This window comes from Syzygium oleosum, unplaced genomic scaffold (genome assembly GCF_021117445.2).
Source record: "Syzygium oleosum isolate NSW1041296 unplaced genomic scaffold, Sole_v2.1 Sole_v2.01, whole genome shotgun sequence".
In the NCBI taxonomy this organism is placed as follows: Eukaryota; Viridiplantae; Streptophyta; class Magnoliopsida; order Myrtales; family Myrtaceae; genus Syzygium; species Syzygium oleosum.
In genome coordinates this window covers 7,353,568-7,373,386 of record NW_026607485.1, presented here as the reverse complement: position 1 = coordinate 7,373,386, position 19,819 = coordinate 7,353,568, and the positions used below count along the sequence as shown (strand labels likewise).

At 40.5% G+C, this 19,819-nt stretch overlaps 1 protein-coding gene across 1 annotated transcript; it reads right to left on the bottom strand.

Moving 5' to 3' along the window:
• Window positions 1-4,270: 4,270 nt before the first annotated feature.
• On the bottom strand, window positions 4,271-11,864 carry LOC115685061 (cyclin-T1-4-like). Its single transcript, XM_030610060.2, has 7 exons — window positions 11,683-11,864; window positions 10,307-10,820; window positions 10,064-10,145; window positions 9,343-9,477; window positions 8,947-9,122; window positions 4,959-5,104; window positions 4,271-4,577 (listed from the first exon to the last, which is right to left on the bottom strand). The coding sequence occupies exons 2-7, from the start codon at window positions 10,816-10,818 to the stop codon at window positions 4,546-4,548; spliced, it is 1,083 nt and encodes a 360-aa protein (XP_030465920.1). The 5' UTR covers window positions 10,819-10,820; window positions 11,683-11,864; the 3' UTR covers window positions 4,271-4,545.
• Window positions 11,865-19,819: the final 7,955 nt, after the last annotated feature.

Sequence of the window (19,819 nt, the reverse complement as noted above, 5' to 3'; positions counted from 1 at the left end):
AATAGCCAAACATGTGGACTCGTGTTACATGAACGCGACGTGGAGGCTTCGAGTCGGTACCCGCAGCATTTACCTTCAAGCCGGGAACGGATCCAACGGGGTCGAAATGGTCGCGGTCGGATTGGATTCGGTGCCCCGGCCCCGTTCGTCCGGAAGTGGCTTGCTCTCGCCGGACACCTGCTCTCCTCGGCCGGAATCTCAAGACGGCGGTGCCGGCCGGATGTTTCGACCTCGACGGGAGCGGCCGGGGTCTTCGACGGGAGATGCAATTTGGGTATTAGATTTTGAGATGGGATCAAACGTTCCTTTATAGGAAGGTTTAAATTTATACGAAAAGTACGTCGTACCAAAAAGGAAGAGATTATGAGGGGCAAAATCCGAACGATGTTGACCAATAAAAACGCCTTTTCTTGGGGCGGGGCCAAAGTGAAAAAAGGTGCCGGTGGTTTTGGGGGGCCATTCCGTCCAATCGGTGGGGCATCTAATAGAAAAGGGCCGACTTTCATTTCGTTCGTCAAGAAAATTGACGAGAGGGGAAATGACAATTATACCCCTCGCTCTTTTCCTTTTTTTTTTCTTTTTCTTTTCTTTTCTTTTTGTTCCTTTTTTGGAAATTTTACAATAGCGGTAAGTATGGCCGATATTTCTTTTTTTCTCGACCGTAAAGTTTTACTGATTGGTGTTATCGCTCCGGTGGACCGATTTCATTCTCGAAAATGGTTTTTCTGTTTGGATGATCATGTAACGCGTCTTTTTCTCTACTGTCTCTCTCCCTCTTTCTCCCGCGCTACTACGACCAAAATTGGGTTGGTGTGCCGTGATTGCGTTCCGTGTCAAATCGGTTAGGCCTAAAATATCTTGGTTTCCATTTTGCACGCTAAAAAAATAAATGAATTACAATGAAAGAATGCCAATTCATGTCAACACACGGAGTTTAGACGTGTCATACCATGTCATATTCGGATTTTCTCATTGTAATCGGAGTTTTTTACCTCGTGCTCTGTTCGTGTCGTCTGTTCCGTTAAGAAGGAAAAGTGATTTTCTATCTTTGGAACCAAGAAGTTCTTTTCTCTTCTTTCTCCTCGAAATCTAGTTCGTTGTTCGAATTTTAAAAATTATATAGTACTATTCAAATTTATATGCCAACATCGTCAGCCATGACGACTTAAGTGCTATCTAATAAAAAAAAGTTCAAAAGATCTAAAGTGCTGCACTTAAAATAATAATAATAACAAAAAAGAAACACGGGTCGTTCCGAATTGCCGGCCCGACAGAGACCAATTAGCACGACTTGAAATGAATTGGTAAACTATAGATTATTGTACTAATCTTTTTGATGGATATGCGCATGTCGTTTTCGAAAAATCTAAGCCAAAAGAGGTTCATTTCAAGCATCGTTTACATCCGTCTTGATAAAGGTATTTGGGAATCATTCCGTTCGATTATGCATATTTTAAGCCGTTTGATTCTCTCGCTTTTGTTTTTCTTTAGGGTAAATATCACGAAAATCCTCAAACGGGTATACTCATGCCAAATTTACTATAAGCTAATTTTTGAATCGCAAAAAACTCCAAACCGGTATACTCGTGACACATTTACTCCTCGTTAGCCGCCGTCAAATTTTACTGTGAAATTACTGAGCTGGATGACGCTTGACAATGATTCAAGTAACTTTGTCGCAGGTGTACCAATTTGAAATTTTTGGTGACCCAAAAATTAGTTTGGTGCACTTGTGTAAAAATTTGGAGTTTTTCGTAGTATTAACCATTTTCTTTAAGCGAACAAAAACTGGCTCTACTTCTAGCCGTCGCGGAGATGCGACCACCCATTTTTCAATTGTTTTAGGTTTGACTCTATAAAATTTCACAGGTCTCCGAAAAAATAAATGAAAAATTTTATGTCGTCGTCTCGAAAATTTAATGTCTTTCCTAATCAACTCCATGTATTTTTTAAATATCTCTAGCCGAGTTTTTATAGGTTAACAAATTTTCTAATCAACTCCATCCGAGCCAAACTCCGACACGGATAATTTATGCTGGTGTTCACACTTATGTGGCGCAGAAAGGTTTAACCAATATAAAACAGCATCGGAATTATGATGTCGATAAATTGTAGCCAGTGTCGATACCCAAGTGGATGTTCGATTGGAAGAATTTTACTTAGGTCACATGATGACACCATCCGGCGGTCACGTCAGCTGAATTTGGCCATATTTGGCGTCAGACGGACTGAATTAGAAAATTCACGAAAATAGAAAGACTCGATTCGATAAATTAAAAGTACAAAAATTTAATTAGAAAAAAGCGTGGAAGTACAAAGACGAAAAATATAATTTTTTCAACAGAAAAAAAAAAAAACTTCCTATGTTCACTGGTACACAATTCTTGCACAGAGTTATTTTTTTCTTCCTTCGGTGGAGAACACATTTGCAGTACCGAAACGACAACTATAAAACGACCCGGCGTCACATGACAACCATGCGCATCGTGCGCGAATCCCATGTCTTGTCTCCAACCAATTTTGACTTTCCTTGAACTTTAGGGAAAAAGGCCGAAAAAAAAAATATCTTAAACTATACCCATATCGACATGTTTATTTTGAAATACCCACTGCCACACATTTATCCTAAAATTTTTCTTGTGAAATAAAAAATCCCAAATTTGTATTTACACAACATATTTACCCTTCATCAAGGCTTCGTTTGATGATTTTTCAGCTCAAACAACGTCGTTTTTATTTTACTTCATATCAATACATTTTGCTTTCTGGTGTTCGTGTAGATAGATTTTTAACGGTTCTTATTGACAGAACTTTGACGGAAAGTAAATGTGTCACGATGATACAAATTTGAGATATTTTGTGTCACGGGAAAAATATTTAGAGGAAATATGTCACGGCGGGCCTAGTTTACGATTTTTTTTGTGGCTTTAACCCTAAACTTCGTTGCGAAAACCGGGGGGCTGTTGCGTTCTGTCTCGTCCATATCTTCTCTTCAGATCATCTTAAGCCATGGATTCGAACCAACAGCAAAATCCTTTGTCGATAAGAGAGAGAACGGCAAAGTGGGGAAGCACAATTTGCTTTGGACAGTCTCGTGACGCGATAGGGGAGGGGGCGGGGGCAACCATCATGTACGGCGAGGATCAAGATGCCAAAGCTAAAGAGAAATCGTTTGAGGTCGACATGTTTGACTTGGCAACGTCGAGTGATCAAGGAAAGGTTTGGGGACTCCAAACCCCAAAAAGTTAAAAGCATTTTGAATTCTGACTGCGGGCTTCAGTTTTCCGCCCTCAGATTAGTGGAATCTTGCGGTCCAAAATTTGGAGGAAGTGGGACCGGTCCCCGAAAAGATTCGATGACCATGGGCATTGAATGTGTTGGCCCCATGATGAGACTTTGCATTATCAATGACCTTAGACTAGATCTACGTCATAACTTCTCGTCGGTCTCCGGACGGTGTCATTGCCTTGGTGCGAAAAGTATAGAAGTGTCTGGTGCAGTCCTACATTGTAGCTATGAAAGCTTAGAGACAGGTACACCAACTTAGAGATGGAATTCTAGGAAAACAAAAATAGAAAATCACATGAGAGAACAATAGCCCGAAACAATATTTGCAGTCCGATTCAAGTGCACATTGCAATTAAGGGTAAGTTTGTTTCGCCATGAATCAACACTTTCAAAAAGAAAAATTTTGAGTATTATTTGTCCTACAGCATAGTAAAATGATTAATAAAAAAATTATCTCCATTAGTACAAAGAAGGCCTAAGTTATATAAATGATTGACAATGAAATTATTTTTTATTAACTCGATTTCCTAAGTTACATAAATGATCTAAGTCATGAAAATTTCTTTCTAAATGTTGCTTTTCCATGAAATAAACTCACCATAGCACAAGACACAATCATTCAATCTAATTACGACTTCATAAATCTTTGATATTTGATAAGAGTTTTGAGTTGAGAAAACACTCCTTCATTTGACCTCCACATCTTGTCTTCAAAGTTCAACCCTGTCCAGGCAATTCAAATTCATGCTCACGGGCGTATCTCCCGCACTTCTTGCAGACCTCAACCACTCGAAACATAACTGGTCTCTCCGAACTAAGTCGACACTAAAGTACACTCGACGATATAATCTCTGGATTCCAGTGGTACTCTGTGTCACAAGTTCAAGAACATGACCGCGGCCACTGCGATAAAATGTACCGGCCAACGGTGCAACGAAACAAGTAGCAAGTGGAAACAGGGTATCGAGAAAGCAGAGAGCTCCAAGCTCATTTGCATTTGCAAAGTATAGTCCGCAATGTCATACCTTTTTTCCCCGGAATGCATATAACTTAACTAGAAACTTTTTTCAGTGACTGCATATTTCATTGCTTTCTGCTCACTGTACAACCCATCTACTCAAACTCGAGACACAATTACAGCAACGATGTCATTGAGAAGACATGTGTCCCGACTTGTGACATTAAAAGGGCTCTCCATCTTTCAAAGATTAGAAGGAGCAACCACAATATCGCAAAGCAACAGCAGCTTGTTATCTCCTAAAACAGTTCCATCAATTGTTGGGCCACATCTGCATAAAATAATCATGGCAGCAACCAGGCTACGGTCAGTCACAAACTCGGGTCGACCTTGAAATGAAATGGAACCATTGAGAAAAAATCACAAGTAATCTCAACAAGCTAACTGCTGACATGTATTCACAAACATAAGTAAGAGCCGCAATGTTCAAAACCATATAAATATGTTCATTCTCGCCTGCAAAAGACTCTACATGTTAGTGAAACCACTAAAACTCACAAGAGGAAGCTAGGGAGATTCTTAACCTCAGCTCTTGCCATGTAATTTTCTTGGCAACAGCATATGCACGTATGAAGCATAGCATCGTATCTAAATCTACAAGCAGCTGTCATAATTTACATAAGGAAGCAAAACTTGGATACCATTTCATTACCTTGGAGAATAGATGGTGTTACTTGAAATTCCTGCCAGATACTATGGTAAGATGCAAGATCCATATTGAGGAATTTAGCAGCAAGGTACGCAGCTCCAGCAGCAATCTGATGGGGTTTAAATTGAAGCCAAAGCGAGCTCCGAAGCCTAAAAACCAATACACATTAGATAAACATTGTCGAGGGAAAAAATATAAACAACACAGAAAAGTTGCAATGGCAACCATGTAATAAGAATATTCTCGCCATATAGATGTCATACCCAATTAGCATTAGGCATTATCTTCATAATTAGATTATCTCCTTAACTAGTCCCACGACAGCAAGATTCATATCAGCTTTGATGAACGTGCATATTCAGCATGTTACCAACTGGTCCTGAGACAACAATAGCAACTATATGCGAGAAAATAAATGCATGTCAAGTTTATACCCTTACCAATTGTATAGCAGCAACCCTGGTGGATTATGTTCCAACATTCTTGGATGAGGAGATGATAACAGTACCAACTATGCAAACATCTAATTCCATACAGATGACATATCAACTCCAAATTCAGCAGCAGGGGCTCTCTTTGGACTCCATGGACACATTGAATTTAAATGAGAAAGTAAATAGGACAGCAGCACAATTCACAGCAATGCTAGACTGCTCAGTGCAAACGCCAGAATCTTCCGCTCAGCAATCCTCAAGATTGACATGCCTATCCTCATGTCACGTGGCATGCATAAGTCTGACTAAAGGATTATGAAGCAAGACCCGATCCAACAATAGTAGGGGTAGAATGGAGCATGAGGCATTTCCATGGGCGCCGAATTTCTGTTGTACTTCATATGTTACAGTTCGTGGTGCTTTTGAATGCAACTTCGTAAAGTTATACGACCAGGTAAAACTTTGGCAGGAAGCCGCTGACATAAAGCTCCTCAAGAGATTTCTAACAAGATGTCGGTGATTTTCTTGTAAATTTCAGAAAAAAAGTCAAAAGAAAATATAAAGAACAAGAACCTTTCCTTTCTATCTTTCCACTCATCCACCATTCTTTGGTTTCTTTTCCTTTCCCCCATTCATTTTCCCCATCAGCCTCTTGTTTCTTTTTTGAAGAGATAACGCATGCAGTGAGCCAATGTTACTCCCATGATACAAGAATTCAAGTATTCTTAAAATCATAGGGAAATGTCAAATAAGAATGCTGAGACTTCATCTTGAGAAAAAATTGATTTATTGGTGAAAGTGCCCGAGTGAGATCAATTGTTTTCTCAGTAGATGTGATAGTAATAGTAAAAGGAGGAAATGTATGCAGAGAGAGAGAATAGAGTAAAAGTAATGGAAGTTATGGATACAATATTATAATCATAACTTGTACCATATACACAATATTTAAAAATAATACGTACTGCGAGGGCAGAGAGAGAGAGATTCCTCTTGCTTTATCACAGCTCAAAAATAGGATATAAGTTTAAGACTCACGAGTTAACTTAGCTGCCGCATGACGATAAAATCAGCAGCAAAGAGCAGCAACAAGAAGAAAATTCCATGGCATGGCTCATGATTATATTTAGCGGTATAGACAATCGTCCAACTGTTTTTTTTTTGGGCCACAACAAGTGTGCAACTGCTGGATTCATCAACTTTTAGAAAATTTTCTGAAATTTTTAATGGTTAACGGCAGTACTAAGTCTCGTAGACGGATATATGGGTCTTTTGCATTTAAGCAAAGGAGCCACACAATTTACATTGACAACCATAAAAAAAATTAAAAATTGATACAGCAAAGATGCACGGAGGACCCCATATAAAGCTTTCGCGAAAATCATTTTTCCAACTAGATAGGAAAGAGAATTTGAGAGGTACATCCTGCAGCATTGTCCTCTCACCTTTGATGGACGGTATGACCACGAAAACCAGTCAGCTATAACAGTAATCCTGCTTGTAATAAGCAATCGTAGCACACCCTAGACATCTTAACCAGGTGAACCCAACAACCAACTTCGTTGCATCCCATCCGATTGCCAACATCCAATTGAAAAACAAGACTCTTATTATGAGATAATTTACATGGCATAGCTGCCAGCCAACATAAAATGGTTTCAGATGGTCCCACAAAAGATGACTAGGTCAGAGAACTTCCTCTATTTTCGGGCAAAAAAACAGACTCCACTACTTATAGACCAGACTCACTGTATCCTAGCATGAATAGACTTGATAAACTACTGCTTCAGTATGTGGAGCCAACTTTTCCTCTAGAAATTATTCTAAAAGGACAAAGGTAGTTAATATACAAAGAGAAAAGTTAAGTTCCCTCCACCAGGAAAATAGGTTTTCGCATGAGAACAGATCATCTTTATTTGTAAAAGGTTAAGAAAGGAAGAAAAAGTGAGTATTGAGTTGACATGAAAGTTTATCGTACAAAAAATGGGATACTGACGCAAGATATGAGAGCGAGTTTATTGCCAGTAGTCATCAATGAGCAATGATGCTACATAACCATTCACAACCTTGCTAGATGACCACCACGAACTCTATACTCGGGCTTAAAAACTTGATACTTTGTTTTTTGGTCAATTGAAAAAAAAAATGAAACATGAAAGAATAAAACATGATGGGAACTTAAAAACTTGTACTGGCAAGTGCTTAATCCACAGATAAGCTGAAGCATAACGAAAAATGAAAGAAAAACATTGATGGGAACTTATATTGTCAAAAGTCTAAAAACATGAGAATAGGTATTGTTAATGCATAAATATAGACAGATATTTACAGCTGGTCCGGCCGAGCTCCACTAAAGATCAGCTAGATCCTAAATTTTCTTAAAATAGTAGCCAAATCGCTGATTAATTGAAAAAATTATGTTTATTATGCATTATGAACCAAGTCGTTGAGATAAAACAATGACTAAATCTCCGTAAAAGGCCTTCGCTTGACGTGAGTCAATGTCGATATTACCCTACTCCTTTGGATGACTGGATTGCAAGCACCTTCTCATGAGCAACACTAAAACCAAGACCAGCCTACCTCACAACCAATATCCGCCACATTTACAAGTCACATTAACCACTAGGGTCGAGGAGAGGCAAGTGCTCAAATACGGAGAAAGTTCCTAAGTGCCTCCTCAAAATAGAAGGGAAAAAGCAGCAGCAGCGGGAACTTAATGAAAAGACTCCACTGACAAAAATCTGCAGCGATAATGCCACAAAGCTGCTAATTAGTTTCAGAAGCAGGGATACCTAACGAAGGCTGGAAACTCCTATTCAAAAAGGAAGATATAGCTACCGTCTTAAATAACGACAAAGTCCAATACTATGCACTACTTGAAGAATTGTTCACTTGAAAATGAGGCAGCTTGCAAATTGATGGCAAAAAAGCAACCCAAAAAGTGGAAGTTGTTGGGATAGACAACTGGTTCTATACATGATGGGGAGATCCTTGACAAGGAGGGACAAGTGTGAAGGAATGTGTTCAAGATAAAGCCAGTCAATATAAACCAGCACTCCAGTGGAAAATAAAACTTTCCATGAACAGCACATCAATCCGCCAGCATAGTATATCATTAAGAATGAGCACTCTAATCTGGTATAGACCCTGCAATTATATGCCATTCCAAACAAATCAATACCCCATTGCTCAAAAGAGGGAAATCAAACAGATAGCGCAGTGAATCATATAAAGAAGCATGAAGAATTCATCTCTGAAGAGACCCATACCTCAACTTGCACACTGACTTAAAGATTCCTCCAACCTATATAAATCTGTCATTTGGCTAAGGCCCTAATGCCCACACCGAACATTGAGAAACCCACCTCAATTTTCTAATTTATGTCGAATTGCAGTTTGATAAAAGCAAAATGTAGCAACACAACATCGGAGTCCTAAATTCTAATAAACAGGATGAAGGTACAGTTAATATCATAATTGGTTCGAAGTGCACTTGAGCTTCCAAGATTTCCAGCGACAAGGTACCAGCAAATAAAGCACTAAAATTATCAACTTACCCTTCACTGATCAGGTTCAGAGCCAGATTCAACAGAACACCTTGCGAAAGACCCAGCTTGTTAAGAGTCGAGGTAAGAGGAGTGTACGGATGTTGCACATTGAGCTCAAAGTTCAGTGTCGTCAAAATCAATTGCTCAGCCTCAGTTACTCGCTCCCGATATCGTTCAAACCAATCCTGCTCAACATAATCAAGAGTTAATAAAGCCAGATGCATCTTTCCACAAACTATGCATTGACAGAAGCCAAAAATAAGAATTGTTACAGAGAGTCAAAATTTGTTGATCTGGCTCCATGAAAAACCAGAAAATATGCAAATTGAACTGTGAATAACATTTACACATCTCAATAGTTTCTGCACCAACTTTTCCAATAGAAAGAAGGTCTGTGATACTTACAACAGGGAGTATATAGGACAAAAAAGAAATGTCCTGTTTATGAAAGATTTCGCAGGATGCCCGCAAGACATTGTTCAGAGGGCGTGGTGTCTCCTCAGACTTAGCAGCTAGAAACAGAGCAGCAGTGGCAATTAGCTGTAACAAAGATATCAGTAAATAAGTTAAAAAATAGTTAATCACATGAGAGCTTACCAGCAAAAAATAACAATAATAAAGAAGAAATTAGACTTAACGTATACCATTCAAACACATCCCAAGGATGAATTGAACACAACAAAGGAGCATATCGAGAAAAAATTTGTTCATCAAAAGAAAAAGAAAGTAGTTCCACATCCCCTCATGAAAAATCTATTGGAAAAACTTCACTAGTACAAAAAACTGTTCTCCACAAGAGTAGATAACTCAATTTATCACATCAGAGACATGAAAACGGCTTCAAGATGACTCACTAGAGCACATATATGGCCGAATTGTATACAACTTCTGAGCAAATCAAGGAAGAGGTTCAAATGCTTTTGAAATCCCCACAGACAGAGAGAGAGAGAGAGAGAGAGAGAGAGAGAGAGATCCATCAAGACAAATGTAAGACAAATGTAATAGGCAAGCTCCACTTTGCTCATAGAAGCACCTTTTAACAAATAGATCAGTTACTATATTTCAAGAACATTAAATTCATCAAGCTTCAAAAATTCTAGGATATAAAAGATATTTAGAAACTCACAAATCTATCGTGGCAAGCATGAGACCTTCGGACGAAAAACCGGTGGCAAAGAACCATGGCAGTTCCGATAGTGGTCTGGGGTCTGCATCAAAACACCGATTTTCTAAGCATAATATAAAGTAACCGATTTCCCAGGGAACATTAATACTAATCATAAAACAGAACTACCAAATATGAAGCCACTTGCATCTACCTATATGCAGCATAAATAAGGAAGTATAGTGCACAAGAACAAGGACTTACAAGTCGAGACGCAATCCAAGATCTTGAAGAAAAGCACAATACGAGTATCGCAATTGGGTTTCTCGTAGGGCATCAATGCCATCCTTTCTAGATGGAGAAAGTCTCTCGATCTCATCCCTTGACATGAACACCACCTCATCATCCTCTAGTCGAGACCTCTCACGCTTCCCACTGCTAGAAGTAGATGGATCTGCATTTATTCTTGCAGGAAGAGGTACTCTATTCTTCCAAGCAAGAGATGCATTATCATAAGCTCCCCACGAGGATGATGAATATTTTCTTCTTTTCACGGAAGGCGCATCATTGGGCTTCATATGTTCAAAGTTGAAATTGTCAATAGGATCCCTGATTTCCCTGGAGTTCCCACGGAAACTTTCATAATTCCCAAAATAACTGCTGCTTCTGTTTCTGGTTCTGTAATTATTGTTGCTGAAGCTGTTTATATTGGAGGGCCAATAACCATCATGGTAGGTACCTCCCTTCATGTCATAATTCCTTGTGAAAGACATCATTCCTGCAAGTTACATACCAAAGAAAATATTAGAGGAAGGATCATGGCCATGTGATTATCACATCAGCTTCATCGATAGCTAAAATCGCCTGAAACCTCGCCTAAATTCAGTAACGACTGACTATGGTATTCTTAAAATCCAGGATATTACGGACTTAATTGCTAAATTGAGCCTTGATGTTTCTCATGCATCGATCAACAGACTTTGCAAAATTAAATTAAGACAAGGGGATTAAAGTAATCACAACAAAACCTACTATTTTTAGGAAAAAAGGCTAGTTTAGTCTACCGTCATCAATTGCTATTGAGTAGAACAAGGTGATCTGAACAACTCACAAAATCTACAACCCACATATAGAAGCTAGTCTATAATCCTTCATCGACTATCAAATCCACTCCACTCCTATTACTTCTAGATGCCTACCCGACCGTGGCAATCGACCATCAACCGAGAACACGATCAATCAGCTCGACAACATATTACGCGTCGGCACACGCGGCAAATCTCTTCTCCCAAAAGATCGAGACGCCGGCGAAGGAGGCGACTTCGCATCCACATAGCAAATCAAAACCCTCGGATCCAACCCAACACCTACCCCCTCACCGAAACCGCAAAGGGTGCGCGACAACGTCCTCAAAATCCCAAATTTACCGATCTTGCACGGATGCGAAGCGGATCAGCCACACGAGACCAACACCGATCAAGACGACGACCAGCAGCCCCCGAAGGAAATCAAGAAACGCCTCTCAAATCCATCAAATTCCAACAAGCCCCCAGAAACAAAAAACATCCGGCGCAAAATTCAGCGCCCCCCACCCACCCACCCCCCCCGTCCAAGACGAGGGAAAAGAAAATCGATTTCACCTGGTCAAAACGGGGCCCCCTCCGAAGCTTCCACCCGGAACCCAACCGATCTTTGCAGGAGAGAACCGAGATCTCAATTCAAAAGGCAAACAGGCGAGAGAGAGGGAGGGAGGAAGGAACGACGTACGAAGGAGGAGGAGGAGGAGGAAAAGGCGAGCAATGATGGAGGAGGAAGGATATGAGGGATTTTGGAGGAAGAGATTTCTTGACATATATTTATGGGAAGATGGGGGGGGGGGGGGTGACCTAATTCCCGAAACGCCAACAACACCACCACCACCAACAACACCAACACCAAGACCTCCCTATCTCTCTCGTTTGCGTCGATTCTTTGCATTTTTTAATTTTTCTTTCTCCCTTCTTTTCTCGTCCCGTGTTCGGCGAGCCTGATCCCACTTTTGGTCCTTTTCTTGGTGGTGTGGGGTGGGTTGGGTCGGGGGGTCACGCGCGCGCGCGGTTGCGCTGCCCGCGTAGCGGCTGGGCCAGCGACGATCTTGGGCCGTCCTCGGGTGCTGCGATGCGCCCGTGGACGTGGACCGTGGGCTTCTTGGCCCAGCTTCGGAACCGATCGCGTGTCTGTCGTTTGTTTCTTTCCCCTTCTTCCTGTTTTTGGAGAAAGCTCTGCGTCTTTCTTCCTGTCCCTTGTCTAACGCAAGAATTTAGTTGTTGTGACTGGAGCTATATAATCCATGGGCCCGAGTCCAGACGGGAATTTCCCGAAAACCAAGTGTTGTTCCGGATATTTGATCGCGGATGATTGTTAACGGGACCCTAGTTTGAAAGGTTTCGAGTGTTCGGGATTTGAGGGAAGACTACTCGCTCTACTAGGGGTGAGTAACCGGGCGGTCCAAGCCATTCAACCTAGGAATCGATCCAAATCGAATCCTTTTCGACCGGTTCCAAGCCAGTTTGCACAGGCACCGGATAGATTTATGGACCAAAGTCCAAATCTCTAGTATATATAAATCAATTTGATGAAGTAAAGCACACAATTCTAAATTTCTTATGAAACCATGGACAGTGGACACAGTGCAACAGCTCTTCTGCGTAACTGTCTCATCTAAATTGTTGCATCTCCAACTCATGAACGAAGAGGTAGTAATTCATCGGCTTTATCTTTTCAATTTTCTGTACGAAGTTTCTATCGTTTAGATTTACTTTGTAATTTTCCCGTGCTCCCTTCCCCCTAGAGATAATTCTTGCACGTGTTCAGTGCACGTGAGCTCGCTCTATCGTCTCACCACCATTTAGTGGCCGATATCAAAGACGGGTCGTGATGCGTGGAGAAGTTCTGGGATACAAATGTTTTGAACAGGGAGGACAGAACAGAGCGATGGGATCTAGCAGACGGGTCGTGATGCGCGGAGAACTTCTAGGCTACAAATGTTTTGAACATGTAGGACAGAACAGAGCGATGGGATCTAGCGAATGAGAGAGAGAGAGACCAGTTGAAGTCCGCCAGCACTCCAACCCTCTTCCTCCTCCTTAAAACTTTTGTCAGTCGAGGGCTTACAAATCCCTTTCTGCCCACCTGCTCGAGGTCAAAGGACGAAACCAAATGCTTCACGACAGGCAATCTCCCCAACCTCGAAACCCACTGATCTCTAGCTGCACCACCACCTCCCCCAAGGAAGCATTAGATATGTTCGTGCAGCAGTGGACGTTAGAGGGCGGTGGTAATCAGTGCAGTGGGCGATTCAGAGGTCGAAGAACGCATGCCACGTGTTCAGCAGTAGCGTTGCCGCTCTTGCCCGACCGTACCTTTCGGAAGAAAGGATCGCATGTAACAAAAGAGAACCTTAGTCAATTCTCAACTTTCGTTTCCTCGAGTTTCTCCTATTGATACAAATGGTTTATAAACTTTGACCCAATATATAATGTGATTCGTCGACTTTTAATTTATTCAATATGGTCCCTGAACTTTAAACTAATGTTCAATGTGGTCCATTAACTTTTGGTACATGTTCAATATAATTCCTGAACTATAAAAAAATGTTCAATGTAATCCTTACATTATTCAAGTTTAAGAATAACATCAAATATTTTCATATAGTCTAGAGACTAAATTGAATATGTATTAAAAGTTCAGAGACTATATTAAAAAAATTAAAAGTTCAGAAAACACATTGCATATTGGATCAAAGTTCATACATCATCTGTGTCATTTTCTCAAGAAACAATAGGAGCCTTGCAGGTTCGATCTCGCGAGAAAGAGCCCAGAAAAAGGAGAGGAAAACGTACAAAAAGCAGGGTTAACTTTCTCGACGCTTGTTTTCAGGGTTTATATTCACGTCGTCTCCTTTCACCCCGATAGATTTAACCTCTTGGGTTGATTTCTAGCAAAAACACTCCGTTGTTCAGAAGTCGGCAAACCGAGGAGACAACTGTCGAAACATGCGCTACACAATTTTTAAATGTACCCTTGCCCAAAAAGATAATAATTCATCGTTTGTTCCAAGGGAGGAGACAGCGAGGAAGCGAAGGGAGGTGGCATTTTTCTTGTTTCTCCACCCTTCTCGTCAACATTACTATTCCGTACCTTGTTGTGCTACGAAACTTCAATGCTGGGAAACCTTCTCGAATCTCTAAGCAATAAACAATTGCATTCATCTTGGATGAAATCATGATGTGTGTGTGCGCCTGCGATTGCTTATCATTCTCACCTTTTCCTTGCGGATGCCATTCCAATTGAAGATGATGTACTTACATTTAGAAAGATCCCTGACTGATTAACTTTGTCGAAAATATGCCGTTAGAAAGTTTGATCTAAGCAAAAGTTGGCTCCGACATCGTGATAGTAAAATACTATCCAAAAATTTAAGCCAATAGGCTGAGGGGGAATCACGTGTATTTAAACAGCATACAAATCCTATAACACAAGCGACGTGAGAGATATTTCGATACATATCGCGTCAGATGTGCATATGCATCTTCATACATTACTACACATTACATGCAAAATATTGTCTCCAAAATTATTCGCCATGAAAAATGTAATGCACACGTTCGACGCAATTTTAATCAAATCATGGGTTTGAAAACATTTGTTTCTAAGGCTCCGTTTATTTCGCGTAAAACGAATGATTTTGAAAACATTTTCCTAACAATGACTTTTTGTATCGCTTACAAAAATAAATAAATAGAAAATATTTTCGCTGTTTACGAAAATGTTTCCACGTAAATTGCTGTCGATAATGAAAATATTTTCCATCAACTAATTATTTCAAGCGGCGCGGGCGGTCATTTTCCAAAAAAACATTTTCCGAACCATCCATTCTCCGCAAAACAAACCGACCAAGAAAATATGTAGACATAAATTGTTGTCAATAATGAAAATATTTTCCATCAACTAATTATTTCAAGCGACACGACTGATCATTTTCTACCCAAAACCTAGCTCCTCGTCATCTCGCCAAGAAACTCATCTTCTGTGATCGAGTGGATCGCGATGCATGATCAAGAAGAAGCTGTCATCTTGGGGGAAAACCACTGTATTTCTGTCCATATAAGTCGATTTAAGCGTGTTTTGGAGAGTGCAATTGTCAGGTTATTTTGCGTGTAGGTGCTGCTGACATTGCATGTGCCCGCCATTAATAAAAACTTCGCGTCGACCGAGATCGTAAACATCCATCGATCGCCTTCAAGGACTGCTGAATCGAGGAGTCAGAGATCTAACCCCGATTACAATAAAGGGATCAATGACCCTAAATCTTTGGCAGATCTCCCACTGATGATGACCTGCTCCTGAACAGTTTATCAGGACGATGATGATTGATTACGGTTACTTTTATGCAACGCGAGCGAGCGTTTTTCCAATTCTATCTTGAGCTGCGTAGGTAATCATGAACCTTAAAAATGCTCGGATTTGAGGGATGCAACAGCTGTGGTTCTGGTCCCGGAATCGTGCCCAACATGGGTGAAGATCGAATGGTTTTTTGCATAAAGAAGGTCCGGGCACTGACTAGTCACAGCTCTCGACCCCCCCCCCCCCCCCTTTTTCTAATAGATCCATCACATGTTTTACTAATTAGGGCAACATTGATGTAATTATAGGCGCGGTAATTTCGCGGAGATGCCCGGGAAAATTTCCCCCCGGGCCTCCGCGGAACGAAAATGCATTTTCTCACATCGGCTGTAGCAAGTGTCGAGGGATGCGTTATGCACGTAAGCGCGATCGCAAGTGGATAATAGATGCAGAGACACGAATCGTTTTTTAGATGGAATTGAGCGGGCGTGTAGTGCGAACTAATCACACGGGTGTGTGTTCGGTGATTACTTGGAAAGGAGAGAGCCATTTTGGATAGAGAGAGACAAAATGATGTTTTGGCTCGATAAGATAGAGGAGTATCGATTTCTAATTGACGATCAATTTCTTTCCCTGAAATTTTGTTATTTTCCGTATCACGATCCCTTCATTCTTTTTCGTAATCAACTTTCTTTTCGAGATTCATTATTGCCTGTCTCGCGCAATCACTTTTTTTTTTCCTCGATACACAATCAGCGTCGTGTGCTGGTCTATAGCCCTGAACGCCGCAAAGAGGGGGGTGCTTTAAAAGCGCCGCCAGATTCCAACCCCGGACCACGAGCGATAATGATGGAACGGCGATGGACTCGTGTCGCCGTTCGGGAGCGAGAGGATGGAAGACAAGCACGCCCGAATCGATCCGGACTTACTCGCACCGTTTAGCACGGACCGTAACATGGGATGGCCCGTTTCTCCGTCCGACCGACCCACGATCCCCATCCATCCCCCCACATTTCTCGTCAGAGGCACGTGACTCGCAAGTGCGCAAGATGGAGAGATTCGAGAGCTTTGGATTTCCATGTGACCCCCCTGGAATTTCCCCCCAGTTCCGCCCCCAGCTTAAAGAAAGAACGACGTACGGAGCACGAACCGTCCGTCTTCGCAGTTCCTTGCTTGTCTTTTACTTGCGGAAAGGAACGTCCTTTCGCTCCTTCCGTCCCACCCATTTTTTCTCTCCATTTCCTCCTTTTTCTTTCATCGTCTCTCCAACGTATGGCTAACGGCCAAATCGAATATTTCTGACATAGCAAAATCCCCCGTTTCTATTTTTTCTCTCCCCCCCCCCCCCCCCTTTTTCGGATTTCCAGCTCGTGATGATTATGCGGAACAAATTTCCCTTTTCTTTTCGCTAATTAAATGGAGGTTCGATCTCTCCGCACACCATGTCTGGATTCGAATTCCGCTATACCTTTTGGTTGGCGATGTATAAATCGCACTGTAAGGCTTTCTAGACCGGTGGTGTGCCCCCGGTCCTCCTCAACTTCTATATATCAAATAACAATTAGGAGGCAAAAGCCATCAAAAACCCTGAATTATGCCTAATGAAAATCTCAAATTTGTACTTGTGTAACATATTTACCATCGGTCAAAATTCTATAATTGAGAACCATTTAAAATCTGTCTACATGGACGCACGCTTGAAAACAAACACTGATGCCATAGCACCTACACGGCTTAAATGAAATCAAAACGACGTCGTTCTGGCTAAAGAATCGTCTAAACCTTAACTGAGGGTAAACATGTCATATGGGTACAAGTTTGATGCTTTTATATCACAATAAAAAGCTTATGATAAATGTGCCACAATAGATATAGTTTCGGGTTTTTGAAGTCACGAAAGAAAATTTAGGATAAAAATGTCACAGTGGGTATAATTTGAGGTCTTTTTTTTGTGGCCTTTTCCCTTAAATGAAAGATATATTGAAAAGGAAAAGTCCATCAAATTAAACCGACTATACCCAGGTGCCCTTAGGACAAAAAAGAAATACCCAGGTGCCCTTCTTTATTTTTATTCTCATTAATTCGCAATAAGTTTCTCAATAAAAACGATATTTTCCTACGCCAAATAACTAATGTTTCTTTTAAATGAAACCAATACCTTTGCTGCTTATTAGACTTGAGCAAATTCTAGACATAGAAAGACAAACAAAAATTCCAAAGGCTTTTTTACAAGAGTGGGGCAATTATCGCCAATAGGCATGCAGTCCTGCTAGAAAATGGATTGGGGGATGGGGATGCTGGTATCACAAGTGCGGAGTTCAACTCTCGTAATCTACAATAGGCAGAGCAAAAGTCAGAAAAAGAGGAGAGCTAGACAAACAAAAGAAAAGGGCAATTATCGATGATAAATCCTATACAGCTGTCATTAAAGTCGGAATTTATTCCGCCACGGAAAAACTTTCGAAAGCACTAATAGCTCTTCTAATCAATCTAGCCGTGGCGGAGGATAAGAAATCGTAGGTTCTTAAATAAAATAGCCTTTCCACGTCAAAGTTTGCTCACATTAACCTAAAATAAGAGATAACCAAAATCCCATTTTTTATCACGAAAAACCAAAACATTCTACCATGGAATTATGGATCATGTTAGTTTCTATTTTTTTTTTAAATTACTCATTTCACCCATGATCATAGGAATGGTGTTTTTTTTATGGTAAGTTGTTTTTTGCTTCGACAATTAAAATTAAAAGAAGCTATTCCTGTAAACGTATTCACGGTCTCTCCACATAATGGAAACGCGAATTTATAGTAGCTTGAATTATTCCCCCTTTTTTCCTAGAAAATAATCGGGCGATAGTGAAAAATAGTGAAAATCTCGAATTTTCTAAATCGAGAGCGGATCTCCGTGTGTATGGAGTAGGGGTACGATATAAGCCCAATTCTTCGTACTATGTAGATAATTTAATGATTTGGCTGCTCATTAGAATTTCAACTTGTGTATTATCCAGTCCATTATATATTTGAACTTTTGGCATATATAGACGGGAAAGAAAAACACTATTCCTATGATCATGGGTGAAATGAGTCATTTTAAAAAACCAGAAAATGGCATATATATTTCTATGGTAAGTTGTTTGTTTTTAAACTTCAGCCTTTTTTTTTTTTTCCTTTTTTGAGTTTGCTTTTTATGGAAAGAGAAAAACAAAAAAAGGCAAAAAAAAAAAGAAAAAAAGGAAAATTAATAAAAATAAGTAAAAGACGAAAATTCCCTTGACCCGGTGAGGTTAGGCCCTTTTTTGAGACTGACATAGTTACTTCAGATCCTTATTTGAATAAAGATTCACTTCAAGTCATTATTTGAAAAAATGAGAGCACTTCGGGCCCTTATTTGGAATTTTCCCTATATAGATCGTTCGACTTGCCCATGCTATTAGAGAGTTATTTCATGGATTTTTCTTTGATGGGTTTTCGCTGAAAAGGAAATACGAATACATTATGCAAAGTTTGACTGCCGAATAAATTCAATAAATTAAAGCCCCCCGCGGCGGCCGAAATAGAGCAATTGATTCGAACCAATACCTTTGCTGCTTATTAGACATGAGCAAATTCTAGACATACAAAGACAAACAGAAATTTCAAAGGCTTTCTTATGATCATGGGTGAAATGAGTAATTTAAAATTTAAAAAAAAAACAGAAAACGGCATGTATATTTTTTAGGTAAGTTGTTTTTTTAAACTTTAGCTTATTTTTTTTCTTTTTTGAGTTTGTTTTTTTATGAAAAGAAAAACAAAAAAGGAAAAAAGAAAGAAAAAAACCAAAAAAATTAAAAGACGAAAGTGCCATTGACCTCAACGAGGCTAAGCCCTTTTTTGAGACCGACACTTCATATCCTTATTCAAAACAAAATTCACTTCAAGTGCTCACTTGAAATAAGGTCAATTTCAAATTTTTATTTAAAAAAATGAGAGTATTTCGAGCTCTTACTATGAATTTTTCCCTATATAGACCGATTGACTTGCCCCTTGCCCCGCTATTAGAGACTAATTTCGCGGATTTTTCTTCGATGGTTTCTCGCTGAAAAGGGAAATACGAATAAATTACGCCAAGTTTGACCGCCGGAAAAAAAAAAAAAAAACTCAATGAATTAACACCCCCCCCCCCCCCCCGCCCGCGGCGGAGGAGGAGCGTGCGGACGACGCTCCTGTCCGAGCGCGTGAGGTCAAAACACGACACCCCCCCTCCCCTCCCCTCCCTCGTCTCAGCTCCCACGCAGAAGAATCATAAAACTCGTACCTTTCGTCTCCTCACTCAAATCTCTCCTCTCTCTCTCTCTCTCTCTCTCCTGCGAGAACGCTCTTCGCCTACCATTTCGCTCTGGAAATGTAGGAGGAG